This window comes from Juglans regia, chromosome 7, assembly GCF_001411555.2.
Source record: "Juglans regia cultivar Chandler chromosome 7, Walnut 2.0, whole genome shotgun sequence".
Classification (NCBI taxonomy): Eukaryota; Viridiplantae; Streptophyta; class Magnoliopsida; order Fagales; family Juglandaceae; genus Juglans; species Juglans regia.
In genome coordinates this window covers 41,667,886-41,684,714 of record NC_049907.1, presented here as the reverse complement: position 1 = coordinate 41,684,714, position 16,829 = coordinate 41,667,886, and the positions used below count along the sequence as shown (strand labels likewise).

Here is a 16,829-nt window from a genome sequence, read left to right as displayed (position 1 = left end):
AGCCATGTCACCTACAATGGACAAGCCCGACGAGGACGTCGGGAATTTAAGGGGGGTAGATTGTGATACCCCATATGATATGGATAAGGGTAGGTAGTGTATGGGATCCCACATTGCTTGGAAAGGAGAAGTTATTGCTCTTTATAAGGTTCCAATAGAGCTCCAATTGTATCATTGACTAGTCCTTTTGGAGTATAGGCCATGTTGTTTGGGCCTTCTATTGGGGCGTTACAAACAACCTCCTCATATTCTTTCAATCAGTTATCCCTCATACAGAAAATTAAGCGTACGATCTGACGATAAGACAAATGGTAGGAGTATTATATCAAGTCATCATCATACTAACATAGTACATCACTCATTATATCTCGTCTATGCCCCAGGTTATTTGATCTCACTAGATCAAGTGTCCTTAATCCCTCACAAGTTTATGACTCAAAGCAATTATTGATCTCACATATATAATATGCTCATGATTATATCGAGTCAAAATGACATAATCGTCCAGGCTATAAAATATAAAATAACAAGTAAGAATCTAAACAATTTTTCCTAGACATTAATGTAAATTCAATTAGACTTTATTGCTTTCCTAGACATGTATTGCAAGACAGTATTATTCGTGGTCCTAATAAAATATGCTAAAGTAGCAACATCAAGTTTTTATTCATGACATAGTTCAAGATTCAATGGCATATAAATAGATAATTTAATGATAGTTTAGGGCTCACATAGTGATGGAGCAGGGACTCATCCAATCACTCCCTCATATGGTCGTCTGTAGCATATACAGTATGAAATGTATGTTACGACGAAACTCCCACTTAATTGGGCTTGTCACATTCAAACGTTGTAGGAATCTTAGTCTAATTACTACAAAAGTGCTCTAACTTGAGTTTCTAAGCACAATCACTCCTCTTACGGCTGTCTAAGATCTCATATCCCGCTTTAATCAGGCTTTATGAATTTGTGCAAATACTTCATATACGATTCTTGTAAGTCTCATCTTAACAAAGCTAAGGCGATATTTTTTAAATTTATCTTAAATACTCCAAATCATTAAGATATTTACTAGCTCGCTTTGCCTTGTGACTTCTTTATAATATGTGCTTTTCACTTAGTATCAATTATTTAATAATACGAGATAAACACAATAATCTCACTGCAATAGATACTAACAGTGTTAAATATAGAATAAAGTCTAAGGTATTCTTAATACAACATATATCAAATTCGATGAAGTCTCAAACTCTTAACATGAGTTTGGAAAACATTTCTACTAGTAGCCTTAGTGAGAGGATCAGCTACCATCTTGCTAGTAGAGATATGTTGTAGGATCACCTCATCTTGAGCAACAATATCTCGAATGTAATGAAAACGAATATCTATGTGTTTGGTTCTGTCATGGTATTTGGGATCATTGGCATATGTCAAAGCTACCATATTATCACTGTATATCTTAATGGTTTTACTTGAAAGAGCCGTAACCTCTAGATGCTAACAAAATCCCATCAACCAAATAACCTCTTGTACAACTGCTAAAGAAGTAACGTACTCTGACTCCATCGTGAACAAAACGATGCATGATTGTTTTTTGCTACACCAAGAAATAACTTCCCTACTAAGCGTAAATGTGTAACCCATCGTGGATTTTTGTTCATCTTTGTCACTAGCCCAATTAGCATCGCTATAACCCTTCAGTTTCATGTCTCCACCCTGGTAGCAAAGAACAAGATCTATTGTCCCATGAAAATATCAAAAAATCCTCTTAACTGTTTGCCAATGAACAGGTCCTGAGTTACTCTGATAACGACTAACCAATCCAACCGCAAAACAAATGTCAGGTCGTGTACACAACATAACATACATCAGACTTTCAATTGCACTTGCATAAGAAACTCTGGTCATTCATTTATTTTCCTCATTATTCTTAAGACAGTGTTCTAGACTCAAAATATAACCATTCTCAATTGGAGTGTCTATGAGTTCGGAGTTGTGCATACGAAATTGTTCTATAATTTTTTTAATGTAAATCTCTTGAGACAAACCAAGAAGCTTCCTAGATCGATCCCTTGAAATTTTAACTCCCAGTACATAAAAATACATATATACATTATACATGATCCCAACAAATTACCAATGTCAACTCTATCAATTTCTTATAAAAAAAAAAATAAATCAATCATACTGATATGCATAATGGTTCAATGGATAGAGAATCCACAATTAATGTATATAAATATCACATAACACAGAAAAATTGCTCTTGAGGAAGTATGACAAAAATAAAGTTCCCAAATCATTTTTTTTAAAAAATGATTTTCGGCTCTCTGTTTTAATAAAAAAAAAAATAGTAATCAACTTTAGACACCAACACATAATTACACGTGCCGGAAGTGTAAAAAAATGGCATCGAAATTCTTTGCAAGCCCCCACACGCGCCACCTACGCGCGTGTGATTCATTTTTGCTCTAAAGGCTGTTTTGCCTCTGTTTCACTTGCCACGACGGAGAGTGTACATCACCTCCTCCGCTCACGGTGTTTTGAGACTTCTAAACTCAAAATTTAGTCATTGTAATGTGTGTGTTCATAAAATGATTAAAAAAAAGAGTCAAGTAGATGGGTGGACTACACTCTCTATTATCGAAAGTGGGACTGGAAAACAAAATATTGTTCATCGTCTCCTTCCTCAAGCCAAAAAATTGATTTTTTTAGATTTCGAGTAGCCATGTTCAATCGATCATAACTTATTCATAAGAAGTCCAAATTAAGCATATGATATATCAAATTAAAGCTAATGAACCCAGATTTCCAACTATATAAAATTTATTATCAAAACATAATATTTGGTTGGCTAAAACTTGGTTCAAAGTCACGGTCCAAACAAAAAGTTTTAAAACTAGGGTTTCGCATTTCTTCTTCTATATACAACGAAACTTCACCAAATTTAATATACATGTTTATGACATTATAAGGATGAGTAATACTAGGGATCAGTCTACTGTAGCTCATCATCCGTTGCACACCATACGTGGCTTTAATTTTTTTTCAATCAAATCACACGTTTTGCATCGTGGGTTTTACATTTATGAATACCGAAGGCATTCGAATTTTGATCCATATCCCGCACCCACCCTCCCTCCCTCCCATTCTCGCGTCCCCCTCCCTCCCTCTCGTCACCCAGCACCTGCTCCGCCCTCCCTCCACCAGCACCACCGCACGACGCACCGCGATTCGTCGCCCTCCCTCCCGTCGCCCAGCACCCGTGAGCCTTCCACTGCACAGTTCAAATCCTACCCCCCTATTTTCTTCTCAGCTCATATTTTGGAAGAGTTAAAGCAAAATGAAAGTGCTCCTCTCATTATTTTCTGCGTTTTCTTTAGAGTGAGAAATTGCTCCAAATTTGGTCTTCGTAGCGCCAGCTCTCTTCAAATTCTTTTCTGGGTTCTTCCTTGCCTGAAATTTGGAGGTTGTGGAGTTGAGGCGCCTGAACGCAGCTTGAAAAGAGGAACCTTGCTTGCAGGCTTGCTTCTTTGGAGTCTCAATCGGCTTCTCTTGCTAAGGTTTCTGAGGTATTATCTGCAACTATTCTTTGTAATGGAAGCATTTGGTGGCCTAATGCTTTGTCTGTTTGGTTACTGGGAAAATGTTACATAGGGAGCTTCAGTTGTGATGATTTCTTTTATTTATATATTAGGGATCCAGATATTTTAATCATATTATTTGATTTAGTTAGGGTATTATCTTCGTTAGGATTAACGGCCAAGGGATAGATTATTTCTAACCCTTTTAGTGCAACTTATCTATGCCTCCTAGTTTATCTGGTATAATGCTGTTTATCCTTCTTTAGACGAGTGGTTCATTTTTCATAATTTATCGACAACGAGTACAGAAATGTTATGTTGTTGTTCCTCAGTTTTGTTGGAAACAATCATGGGCATTCTTCCTCGATTTTAGACTACCTCTGCTTCAATTCATTTTCCTCCCAAAGTTTAGGCTTTAAATTTATTAAACTGGGTCAATTTCTTTCCTAACAGTGTGATTTCTTGTTGATTGATAAAGTGACATTGTTGCAAAAATTAAAACTGAAGCGTCCTTGCCAAGGCATTCGTGAAGTGGCTTGATGATGAACTTTGCTTTCTTGTGAGTACATTGCTGTCACTTCGAGAATCACCATTTTAATTTCACAATTAATTTTTCCAAATATTGTAAAGAACTTCAATTTTTTTGGCCATTTCTCTTCACATATATTTTATGTATGCAAGTTATAAATGTGAACTCGACGACAAAGATAATAAATTTAATGCAACACAAAAGTTTTTATATGATTGATTTACATGAATTGTTAATTATTATTTTTTATTCTTTGCTGTGTGCACGTTTCTTTGTGAGCAATAAGTTTTGAGTAGTAGCGATGATGTGGAGTTTAGTAAAATTTTTGTGATTATTCTCTGTTGGTGGTGATTCCTCTGTTTTTATTAAAAAAAGAAAAGAAAAGAAAGCTGCTTCATGTTACAAAGGAATCAAAACCAGGTAATACAAAATTGATTGCATATGATGGTGAAAATAAAGAGGATAGAAAGAAGAAAATCAAGCACAAAAATTGATAATTGAACAACAAATGTTTTCCACTAAGTTTGTAAAGATGTTTCTATGACAAGAAGTTTTTGGGATGTGAACATGCAAGTAGCTAATTTTCCTTTTCTCGAATGGTTCCTATTTGAACAGTTATAAGCATTTTGTAACTTCTCTGTCCATTCGTCACTGGTGCAAATTTATTGATTTAATTTCCCGTTTCTTGGTTTGTGAAAGGCAGGTATAGCTTGAGCTACATCCCTTTCTCGAGGTCCGTGGTTTCAAAGGTCGCATTTTCCTGTTTTGATACTGATTTTTAGAGCGATGCACACCATATATAAGAGACCATGATGTAATCCATTCAAGAACTTCTTAACATGATCACTCTGTGTCATTTTTGCGAGCTGATGCACACAGGGAATCTATTGACAAGATATGTTAAAAATTTTCAACATTCTTATGAGGAGGATATGTTTGATACAAAATAAGCTATATGAGTAACTCATAGATTTTTTTAAGCATCTTCAAGCATTTAAAGGTGTTTTTTTGGTTCCCTTATTCTAGTCTGACTTCATATATTGGGATCTGATGAGGACCTTGTTCAAATGTGCCATGATGAATTCTTTTCGTATACAGGTTAATAATCCTAGCACTAAATGTAATATTTTATGAATTTTAAGGTTTATTTATATTGTTTTGTGATATTTTCAGGTGGTTTCAATGTTTTGTATAGTGGATGAAAAGCCAGATTGGTGCTAAAAGTATGCACACTGAAGGAAACAAGAAAATGAGACTACTTAGATTAGAATCTTGGATTTTGGAATGAATATTATTAGACTATTTAGGTTGTAATAAGCTGCTTTGTAATGTTGTATCCAATTGGAATGAATATTATGATTCAATATTTTACTAGATGACTTAATCCAAGGATGATTATTTGATGTCATTGTGAAGGTGTCATAATTTTTGCTATTATTTAGATCAATCATGTTCTAATATTGAGAATTGTCGGTGTGGCTGTGTAAATGTCATACTAGTTTCATATGTGAAAGTGGTATTTAGAGTCGCAGCTTAAATGGACAAAAGAAGTAGGAAGCTACACGAAGGTGGGATTTAACAAAGGCATTACGTGTCACATGCATTATCAATCAACCTAATTACAAGTCACATGCCTTCGTTAAACTTCACTTCCAAGTAGCATTTATTTTCAACCCGAAACAAAACAAAAAAATTGCAAGGTTAATTACATAACTTTTCATTACAATGGTTAATTTAATGAACCTATAGATGCCCCTTTTGTACATTATAACCAAAACATAGGGGGAGTACCATACAATGTGCTATTTACATACAGTTTATCCAAACCAATCAAAAACTATTATAATTGTAACAACCCAACATAAACAAAAATTATTTTTGCTTTTCATTTAGTAAAGTTGTCTCTTTCTCTCATACTTTATATTCTCTTTTACGAACTTCATGCTCCCACAGTAATATGGCATCCTACATCTTCCAAACTTTATTCTCTCTTGTACGAATGTTTTCTTTTAGCAAGTGAAGTATATCTACCCAAATGAAAAAGTCACACCTCATCACTTCTCCCTGCACATAGTACGAACATTTGATTAAAATGATAAAGCATACCATGCAAAATCAAACTCAATATGCTAATTAATATGATAAGTTGCTTTACTGTATTATAGTTTGGACAAGTGAAAAATTTTCTTCTAGGATTTTGCTTCATGTACGATGTCTTTAGTGGTTTTACGAACCACACCAACAACTCGGTGTTCCAACACAAAATCATCAATTACAAACGATGATGATTGGGTTGATGTCATGCATTATTCAGAAAAATCATTATGGTACATGATGATGAAGAGAAGAGAGACCGATCAACAGAAGAGACTATAAAGAAAACAAAACAGTCACAAATACAAGAAGAGTTTGTATTTAGCTCTTTTGCAAGATTATATGAAGCAAAGAAACCACTTAATGACAAACCCTTCCAACATATGCCACACCCTGTATTCTAATATACTCCACTTTTACACCCTAAACTATTAAAACTAACAATTAACATCATGATCTACCAAACTTTAATAACATAAACATGGATTAAGATTTTAAATTCAATGAAAAATTGGACATGTTGTACACTGTTAATTGTTAGATTTTATTTTTTTGATCGGGGATAAATTGTAATTCATTTCTGGGGATAAATTTATAAAAAGATTGGCCCTTTTGCCTTTTTTCCGCATATCCTCCCAAGTCAGCTTTTCCACCATTGCAATGGGTGCTTGCCAATGGCATGAGTCAGTTGTGGCTAGTAGCTCCGTAGGTTGGCTGATTCCACCAAACCTTGCTGCCAATTAACTCTTTCATCCCTCATTTGAGATAATATAATAATCACTTAGTGAGAGCAAGGTATGAGTGTCATCACTTCTGCAATTTCTGGTTTTTCTCCTCCCATATAAGTCCCAGTTGGAACCTTTTCTCTCTAACCCCTCTACATGATTTGCAAGCCATTAAAGCTTTCTTTAAGTTGTCTCATAAGAATCTACTATGTTTAACCCAAGAGAGTTGCTCATCGAAATTATCACAATCCATGGAACCACACCAAGCTAACAGCTCACTCTCAAAGATACCATTAATTTACAGCTAATATAACTAAACACAGAGAAAAAAATATATGTATGCCTAAACCCTAGAATCTCAGAGAAAAAAGGAGTAATACATAGAAGAAGAAATCTCAGAAAGGAAGAAGAAAGCAGAAAAAGTTGTTAGGATCACCTGCAGAAGACGTCGAAATCGCATTCCGAACTCGAAATCACAGTGCAGAGGAGTTGGGGGCTTCGGGGTGGGGGCCCCGGGGGGGGAAGAGAGTGAAGCTCGCAGCGTGGGGTGAGAGCTCGAGAGTGGTCTAGGTGCAGGACCGGTTCACTTTTAGTGAACCCGGTCTGCCACATGGGGTGTGCGATGTGTGCGCCCAACAGCGGCTGATACCAAGATTTTCTCTTATCGAAATCACGTTCCACTTCCAGGATTTTAGATTTTAGACTTCAAGGCTAAACCCCAACTCTAGCCTCGCGCCTCTAATACTGTCTCTCTCTCGTAGACGACGCAGAGAATGGCGACCTTGCTCCACCAGCTGACGTTCTTTTCTGGGGGGATTAGACCTAAAAGTGCCATTCATCTGAATCAAAGGTCAAGATCAAGATCGCCTCTCATCTCTATGTCGTCGTCCGTATCACTCGTTCAACATCTCGAGAAAACGGCGTCGCCGCAGGATCTCAGCATTCCCGTCATGGTAAACGAAGACAACACCCTCTTTATAAATAATTACTAATGCTTAAACAAAATGCTTGTCCTATGAAAGGTGGTTCATAGACTTCGTCTCTGCATTTGCAGTCTAATTTATACCTGAGACGCAAGTAAACTGCTATAAACCTAGTAGTCTAGTACAAGAGTTGAGCTGGTTTTGTTTTAGACTAGATTAAGATGTTAATTAGATTTTTCTGAAGAGTAATACAACTCATTATCCCAATTCTCATCGTTCTCTCATAATTCATAACGTGGTATTAAATGATTGGAGAGTATTTATTCTATCTCACTTGCAAACCCATCATCTAACGCCACATCATGGGATGAATATATCATCTAATGCCACACCATTAGACCATGAGATGATGAGAAAATAGATGATGAATAGATTTTTTCTTTTCGGAAATATATTTTAGCATGTACTTATAAAAAATATATATTTTAGCTTGTGCCAGATTTATGATGCCATTTTTTTTAATAAGCACTGGGTATCCAAAAACAGCATCCAACAAATCCCGATTTATGTTGCCGCTTTTGATGTCGAGACAGAGCAAAAGAATGAAACATTTAGATTCTAAGTGATTATGTTACCAAGGACATTTTTAAATCAACGATATATCGAAGGCCCTTTTTTTAGGTTCTCCATTTCTTACATGGGTTTATGTAGGGAGGGTTCAACCACCTACTACATAGCCTTAATATGCATGTGCAGGTTACATTCTGAATTGAACATAATATCACTTACTTTGATTTACTATTCCACTCATTCCTAAAAAGGTGGGGGCTGTAGGGATTAGAGACTTTCAGCCTATTAGTTTGGTTAATGGAGTGTACAAAATTATTTCAAAGGTGTTAGCTAATTGGATGAATAGGGTGATGGAGAGGATTATTTTGAAGTCTCATAATGCTTTTGTAAGGGGGAGACAAATCCTTGATTCTGTTTTAATTGCTAATGAATGTTTGGAGACTAGAATCAAGTTGGGCGAATCTGGAATTTTAATTAAATTGGACATGGAGAAGGCTTATGATCATGTTAGCTGGGAGCTCCTTTTGTATTTGCCTAGGAGATATGGTTTTGGAGAAAAATGGTGTTTGTGGATTAAGCATTGCGTTTCGACGTTGAAATTTTCTATTTTGGTGAATGGTTCTCTGGTTGGGTTCTTTAACAGTTCGCGTGGTTTGCGACAAGGTGATCTACTTTCTCCTTTTCTATTTGTTCTTATTATTGATGCATTGAGTAGAATGATTGAAGTGACGGTGGCTGGTAGTTTTTTGTCCGGTTTTGTGGTGGGAATTGAGCCTCGGAATTACCTAAAAGTCTCTCATCTATTATTTGTTGATGTACTTTGATTTTCAATGAGCCTAATCAAGAACATCTTTATGCTTTAAGAGCAGTCTTGCTGTGTTTTGAAGTGGTTTCGGGATTAAGAGTCGACTCATCCAAATCTTGTTCCTGTGGGTTCCATTTCAAATATTTCAGATCTGGCCAATATATTGGGATGCAAGATATCTTCGCTGCCTATGAGATACCTTGGTCTCCCCTTGGGGGCTTCGCATAATTCTTTTTCAATCTGGGATGGGGTGATTGAGAAAATTGAAAAGAGATTAGCTGGATGGAAGATGCTATATTTTCGAAAGGGGGAAGAATAACCTTGATAAAAAGCACGTTATCTAATCTTCCTACTTTTTTTTCTTTCTCTTTTTCCTTTGCCGGCAGGGATAGCAAGAAGAATTGAGAGGATTTATCGGAATTTCTTGTAGAGAGGCAAATGAGAGGATAAAAAGTTTCATTTGGTCAGTTGGAACAAGGTATGTCAACCGATTTCTTGGGGTGGTTTGGGGGTGAGAAATTTAAGGCTGTTTAATAAAGCACTACTTGGGAAATAGCTTTGGAGATATCATATTGAGAGAGATACCTTATGCAAAAATGTTATTGATATTAAATATGGGAGTTTGTGGGGGGAATGGTGTTCTAATGAAGTTAGAGGAGCTTATGGGGTGAGTTTGTGGAAGTTCATTTGGAAGGGCTGGGGGGGGGTTTTCTAATCATATTAAATTTAAGGTGGGGGGATGGGAAGAGGATTCTTTTTGGCATGATATTTGGTGTGGGGATTCAGCTCTTAAGGTTGCCTTTCCCTCTCTTTATAAGATTGCTAGGGATCAAAATGCTGCTGTGGCAGATTCTTTCTCTTGTTCGAATAATAATATTCAGTGGAATACCTATAAAAAAAAAAAATTCAGTGGAATGTGGATTTTGTTAGAGATGCTAATGATTGGGAAGTGAATGTTGTTTCTGACTTTTTGGGAAGACTTTATAATTCAAGAGTGGTGCAGGGAAGGGAATCTGCTATGGGATCATGCAGAAAATTACAGATTTTTGGTTAGTTCTTTTTATAAGGAGTTAACTTGTCACTGTGGCTGTGAGTTCCCTTGGAAAAGCATATGGAAAGTGAAGGTTCCTACTAAGGTGGCGTTTTTCTATTGGGTAGCTTCTCTCGGTAAAGTTTTGACCACTGATAACTTAAGAAAGCGTGGTATGTTTATAGTGGATTGGTGTGTCATGTGTAAGAAAGATGGTGAATCTTTCTTTTTAGACTTTGCTAGTTGCTAGTTTCATAGCTTGTATTTAGGTGTTTCCTCTTGTATACTACCTGTGTACTTGGGCTATGCCTATCTACTTACATTAATAAATTTCTTATTACTTATAAAAAAAAAAAGATGGTGAATCTGTAAATCACCCTTTCTGTCACTGCGAGGTGGCCAGGTCTTTGTGGAATAAGGTTTTTGGTTGGACGGGATTAGTTTGGGTGATGCTTAAGGAAGTGGTGGATCTACTTGCATGTTGGTATGGTTTTGAGGGAAGAAAACGAGTTGCTGCCTTATGGAAGATGATTCCTTTGTGCTTGATGTGGTGTCTTTGGCTGGAAAGGAATGAGAGATGCTTTGAAGACAAAGAACGTTATTTGGGAGAACTTAGGGATTTCTTCTTTAGTACTTTGTGTTTGTGGGCTAAGACTCTTGTACTAAATGATGAAAATTGTCAGAATTTGTATTAGCCTCCTTTTTTGTTTTTTAGTGTGTAATAGGTATTTCCTTTGTATATGTCGTGTACTTGGGCTTTGCCTATTCTTGGTTAGGGGTGATAAACGGTCCGATCGGACCGAACGGACCAACCGTTTCGGTCCGGACCGAGACTTAGATCGGTCCGGTCCGGTCCACATTTTAGAGGATCGAAAACATTCGGTCCGGTCCACGGTCCAAGGCTTTTTCGGACCGGACCGGACCGAATGAAAAATAAAATAAAATAAAAATATTTTATCTATATATTTTATATATAATAATTGTACAATTAACAATATAAATTTTTAAATATATTATTAATAGTTGTTAATATTCTATAAATTAACAATATTTTATATTTATCTTCATCTAACCTATCACTATTAACAATATAAAATTTTAAATATGCTATTAACACTTGTTAATATTCTATGAATTAATAAATATATAATATCAATTAGTTAATTATATAGTAATTATATAAATTAATAATATAATTTTCATCTAATCTATTATCATTGACCATATAAAATATTTTTTTATTGAGTTTGTTACATAATCTACATTAATAAGTCACTTAATTTAATTTAGTATTTTAAATAATTTTTTTTATTAATTATTTAAAAAAATAAAAAAATAGAAAAAAAGGTCAGACCGACCGTACCAACTATCGGTCCGGTCTGGTCCGGTCTGGTCCGGAAAAATGATGGACCGAAAATATTCGGTCTATCGCCGGACCGGATCGGACCGGACCATTTGCAGCCATATTCTTGGTAATAAAATTTCTTATTAACTAAAAAAAAAGAAGATATACTATTCCAATGTTAATCTTAAGGGATGCTGGTGTGTGAATTTTGTTATGAGTCTTGATTTTTTTAATTAATGGAAATATTCCAATTTAAAGAATATGGGATTTTATTTTGAAATATGAGAGCTTAAAAGAGGTCCTACAGGTTAGCATGCCCAGAGATTACTTATTTTTGGGCATCTTGCATTTGGTTGGATCAGATGCAGTTAACATGCATTGATTGGACTTAGTCGCACACGTACATATTTAGGTTCTGATTATTCTGTACTTGGTACCATAGAAAACTATCTAGGAGGGTAACAGGTGAATTTGCTTGGGTAAAGATAATGCTAATTCACGTACCTCCAGAAATATGGGTTGTTGTTGAAGTTTGGTCATTCATGAAAGATATGGCTATCAAAACATGTAGTATTTTCTAGCAGATAATTTTTTTTTTGTCATTGCATGTTATTATGGAAGCAAACAGAGCTGTATTGGCGAGGATTGACATATGCATAATGTCATAGCTGTATGGTGCCAATGGTATCCAATACTTATAAGATCATTGAATGACGTTTGATCTTTTTTCTGTCATTTCATATCTTTTGTGCTGATAATTATGCCATTATATGTACTGCTTATATGACTTATGAGGGTAGTGGTACATTTTGCAGTTTATGAATTTAAGACTAGCTGTTATTTCTCATCTGAGATGGTGCGCTTCAGGCATTTTTTTGTTACCACATTTATTTCAGGTAAATGGTTGTACAGGCAAAATGGGGAAGGCTGTTATCAAAGCAGCCGATTCTGCAGGACTGAATCTTGTTCCTGTATCATTTGGCTCTGCAGAGGAGTGTGGAAAAACTGTGCAAGTGAATGGGAAAGATTTTCTGGTACATGGTCCTGCTGACAGAGAAAATGTCCTTGCATCTGTATTTGATGAACATCCCAATTTGATTGTGATCGACTATACAGTGCCTTCCACAGTAAATGGTAACTATTTTGGAACATACTATTTGAAAAAAGGCCATAACTTGGACTCCACACACTTGTTTTTTGTTTTGGTTTGTGGCTAAGGGAGGCTTGATATAATATCTTACAACAAAGCGATTTAAGTCATCGTGCACCTTCAATAGATATCAATTATATGTTATCAAGTAGGGGAAGTTAACCTAGTTGATGCTATATAATTAAACCGAAGTCATAATCATGTTCTTTCAGTATTCCTAAAAAGTTGACTCAGAATAACAGTGCTTAGTCGTTGTTCCTGGACACCCGGTGCCAATAAAAAAAACAGTGCTTAATCCACGTTTGTTGTGCAAAACTGTGTCTTAAACCACGATTGTCCTGTTGTCATCAGAAATCATGAATAAATATATCCCATAAGTACAACTTTACCGCATTAATGCACATCCCCTAGTCTAATGCGTATATTCATCTTTTGTGCCATTTGTGTTGTGGATATGTAGATAACGCAGAGCTCTATTGTAGAGTTGGAGTGCCCTTCGTGATGGGAACCACTGGTGGAGATAGGGGCAGGCTCTATAAGACAGTAGAAGACTCTAAGGTTTATGCAGTAATTTCCCCACAAATGGGTAAACAGGTGATCAGACTTCGTGCTCTTAGTTTTTTGTTTCTTGTTAGTTTGAATGCTTAATTGTGTATTCTCCCATACTTTGTTACTGTTTCTTTCATGTTTTTATAATTCATTGGTTTGGTCAAAACTTGAGTGTTCTACTTAACAGAAAAAATAATTCATTGGTTTTGGTCAGGTTGTTGCATTTCTTGCAGCCATGGAAATTATGGCAAAGGAATTTCCCGGGGCCTTCTCTGGGTACTCCCTACAGGTCTCTCTCACTCATTCTCTATCTGGGGTTCAGAGTCAATGCTGAATTGCTTCAAACATTATATGAACTAACTAGGCTCGAAATTCAGCCCTCATGATTCGTTTTGTCTGTAAAAACAATTGAACCTTATGTGAGACTTCAAGTTACTCGTGTATTATTATTTTTTTCTATCAGTGAAGGAATTTTATTGATAGAAATAGGCATAGCCCAAGGGTATTATTGGCAGTGTCTGATGCATAGATTTCAAATTTTAGGTGATGGAGTCCCATCAAGCAAGCAAAGTGGACACATCTGGAACTGCCAAAGCTGTTGTTTCCTGCTTCCAGAAATTGGGCGTGTCTTTTGATATGGACCAAGTACGTTAAAAATAATTGTATAGTATTCTTTTGATTATGTATGCGTTAGTTTTTCTTTTTCAAAATAATTCTTGTGAAATCTACTGGAAAAATGTGATGGTAATCTCTCATAATTTTGGGGATAATATCTATCTTTTACTGATAAAAAAATAATAATAATTTTGGGCATAATTTGTCATCATTTTCTCCTATAATTGGAAAGATCAAACTCCAATTCTATCTCTGGTAGCTGTGCCGCCAGCCCAAGACCTCATCCTATTGAGGAAAAAATTACATAAACATAGAAATAAATTTTAAATTAGGCTATTTTGTTTAGGTTTATGGAAGTTTTGCTCATATATATTAATTTTCTACTGACCTGAAAAAAAAGTTAGAGAAATGTGTTAGAATTCAGCCAACTTGCCTTGAATCCATGTGATCTGTTTTCTCTTATATAGCTGCCAACATTCATTCCACATTAGCAGTTAAAAGGCTTTTTTGGAACTATATGGGCAATATCCATGTTCCTCCAGTTTTATTCTTCACTTATTTAAAATACCAATACTAATATATGATGTCAAAAGGACCTCTATTATAGTGGTCTTCCTTTATCCTCTGTCCCCTTTCTTTACTCCCCTTTTATGTGCTTTTGGAGGCTATATAAATGGGGGAGCCTAGGAATGTAGGATAAATGATAAAAGTGCTTTTTAACTATTTGTGGTAATATTTTTCTGACATACATGCATGTTGATAGGTGCTGATTGTCAAAAACAAATGAGAGTGATCTTTTGCAGTTATGTTGATTGGACAACAATGTATAAAATCTTAGAGCCTGTACAGTTTTATTAGTACCTTGGAGTAGAAGAGTCTGGCAGGCAGATATCAAAATTAAAATTTTCATCAAGTCGTTGCCTTAAGTCGCTTGACTAAATATGTAGAAAGCATTCTGATTACAAAGCTTAGTTTTTCCAATTTGGTACAGTTATGTTGTTAATGGGAGTATGTCATTTCTGACTTGTATCTGATCGCATTTACTTTATGGTGAGAAACGATTTTTGTCTGAATTCTGAATGCTTTCCAGAAGTTTTGGCATCTTCATTAAGTTTTTTGTTTTTAGAAATGTTTGGCTCATAAAGAGATCTCGCAAAAATAAACTTACAAATTGATGTGACTTTCTGTAATACATCAGATTATAAAGCACTTTTTTTTGTAAAGTATATCCAACGATCACATGTAGCTATGTCAGTTTGTGAACTTTACTTTTGTAAGATGTTTTTGTGAACCTAGCACTTCTTTCTTTTTCCCAATCTTCCAATTTACTCATCAAACAAAATTTGAATTGTATATACTTTTGTCAGATACAAATGATACGAGATCCCAGGCGACAATTTGAGATGGTGGGAGTTCCAGAGGAGCATTTACCTGGTCATGCATTTCATATGTATCATCTGACGTCACCTGATGAAACGTAACAATAGATATCCTCTGTTTTCTCTCTCCTATTTTGTCTATGAACTTTTATTGTCTGATAATATGCTTTGAATGATTTGATCTCCTTTTTTTTTTTTGCAGAGTTTCCTTTGAGTTTCAGCATAATGTTTGTGGTAGGTCAATATATGCTGAGGGTACCATTGATGCTGTGTTGTTCCTTGCTAAGAAGGTTTTAATGCTTCCATTCCTCTCTTCCTCCTGTTACAATGTTCTGCAACAAGGGTTTAGAATGATGTAGACCCTATTGTTCTGACCGCTGTGAGAATGATGTACAACCTCATGCAATCTAACTGTAACAGCAATTAATAACTGCTGTGGTTTTATCTGACATATTGCGGAAAGAAGGCAAAAGAGACAGTGCTCTCTTTTGATTCTTTCTGCAATCTCTCTTTGGTTCTCAAAATATTTGAAGATAATATTTGAGTATCTTTTTTTAATTGAATTTCTAGTAATAAAAACTCTTCGATGAATAAGTCAGAAGAAGAATATTGATTGAATTTGTAGTAATAATAATCCTGTTGTTTCTCCAGAGTCTGTCCAGCCATTCACTGTTTGATTGTGCAAATGTTGTGTATTTGCAGGTCCGGTCAAAGGCCGACAAGCGGATCTACGACATGATTGATGTCTTGCGGGAGGGAAACATGCGATGAAGTTGGGTTTGCATGCAACTTTGTATCTGTATTTAGCTTAGCTAAAGATGATCTTGGTCGAGTAACATGGGGATTGCAATTTTGGATTCATAATTTTGAGCCGAGTCAGTTTCTTGTTTATTTTAGTTGAACAACATGATTGATTGTTCGTTGCAATGATAATTTGGATCGGAGGGAAATATGGATGTTCACTAATGAGTCTCTATCGAACACAAACTGAGTGTTCAAGGAGCCATGCTCGAGTACTACAGAACCCTGGCTGAGGCCATTGGGCGGCATGCCTGCAAGGCTGCAAACAAGCAGAAATTTTCTTGAATGCATGTTCAGTCTGGCTTGTGAAAGTCATGTAGACGTGGGAAGAACTAGCTTCTGCTAATCTCAATTTCTGCAGGCTACAAGCCTATTCCTATTCCTCGGTTCCATAATTAAACAACCAACGCTCGTCTTTTTGGGTCTCGAAACGAGAATTAATTCCGACTTGATAATGATTGATAGTAAGCATATGGCGAGAATTGAGAACTGGGATATCTTCATTTCATATGGGAAAAACTCCTGAAAATTTAACTTTTATTGGGTATTTTTTTTTGCCCTTTAGTAACTTAGTTTATAACTTATGACGACTAAAATCGGTTTTTGATGCCAAGAGCCTGAAAATATATAGTCCAGTTCTTCAAATGGAAAATTTTGGTTCGAAGCCCCCATCCCCCTTAAAAATAAAAAAAATCAGTTTTTGCCGTCCGTTCTCTGATTTCTAGCCTTT

General features: G+C 35.8%; 2 protein-coding genes and 1 long non-coding RNA gene across 3 annotated transcripts; 2 read left to right on the top strand and 1 right to left on the bottom strand.

Annotated features, from left to right (window-relative positions):
* The first annotated feature begins 2,976 nt into the window (after positions 1–2,976).
* On the top strand, positions 2,977–5,515 carry LOC109009297. The gene is made up of 3 exons (XM_018989736.2): positions 2,977–3,572; positions 4,817–4,862; positions 5,287–5,515. Exons 1-3 carry the CDS (start codon positions 2,977–2,979, stop codon positions 5,332–5,334), a joined length of 690 nt encoding a protein of 229 aa, XP_018845281.1. The 3' UTR covers positions 5,335–5,515.
* A 327-nt stretch (positions 5,516–5,842) lies between these two features.
* On the bottom strand, positions 5,843–7,472 carry LOC109009300. The gene is made up of 2 exons (XR_001999026.2): positions 7,369–7,472; positions 5,843–6,177 (listed from the first exon to the last, which is right to left on the bottom strand). It is a non-coding gene; the product is annotated as an uncharacterized LOC109009300 (long non-coding RNA).
* A 132-nt stretch (positions 7,473–7,604) lies between these two features.
* Positions 7,605–16,260, top strand: LOC109009299 (4-hydroxy-tetrahydrodipicolinate reductase 2, chloroplastic-like). The gene is made up of 8 exons (XM_018989738.2): positions 7,605–7,885; positions 12,502–12,739; positions 13,216–13,349; positions 13,519–13,593; positions 13,848–13,949; positions 15,287–15,396; positions 15,501–15,588; positions 16,001–16,260. The coding sequence occupies exons 1-8, from the start codon at positions 7,706–7,708 to the stop codon at positions 16,067–16,069; spliced, it is 996 nt and encodes a 331-aa protein (XP_018845283.1). The 5' UTR covers positions 7,605–7,705; the 3' UTR covers positions 16,070–16,260.
* Positions 16,261–16,829: the final 569 nt, after the last annotated feature.

Coding starts and splice junctions, on each gene's coding strand:
- LOC109009299 (XM_018989738.2), top strand. CDS start 7,706: ATGGCGACCTTGCTCCACCAGCTGACGTTCTTTTCTGGGGGGATTAGA. Junction 13,950..15,286: donor TGTCTTTTGATATGGACCAA/GTACGTTAAAAA, acceptor TACTTTTGTCAG/ATACAAATGATACGAGATCC. Junction 15,589..16,000: donor TGTTGTTCCTTGCTAAGAAG/GTTTTAATGCTT, acceptor GTGTATTTGCAG/GTCCGGTCAAAGGCCGACAA.
- LOC109009297 (XM_018989736.2), top strand. CDS start 2,977: ATGAGTAATACTAGGGATCAGTCTACTGTAGCTCATCATCCGTTGCAC. Junction 3,573..4,816: donor CTCTTGCTAAGGTTTCTGAG/GTATTATCTGCA, acceptor TGTGAAAGGCAG/GTATAGCTTGAGCTACATCC. Junction 4,863..5,286: donor CGAGGTCCGTGGTTTCAAAG/GTCGCATTTTCC, acceptor TGATATTTTCAG/GTGGTTTCAATGTTTTGTAT.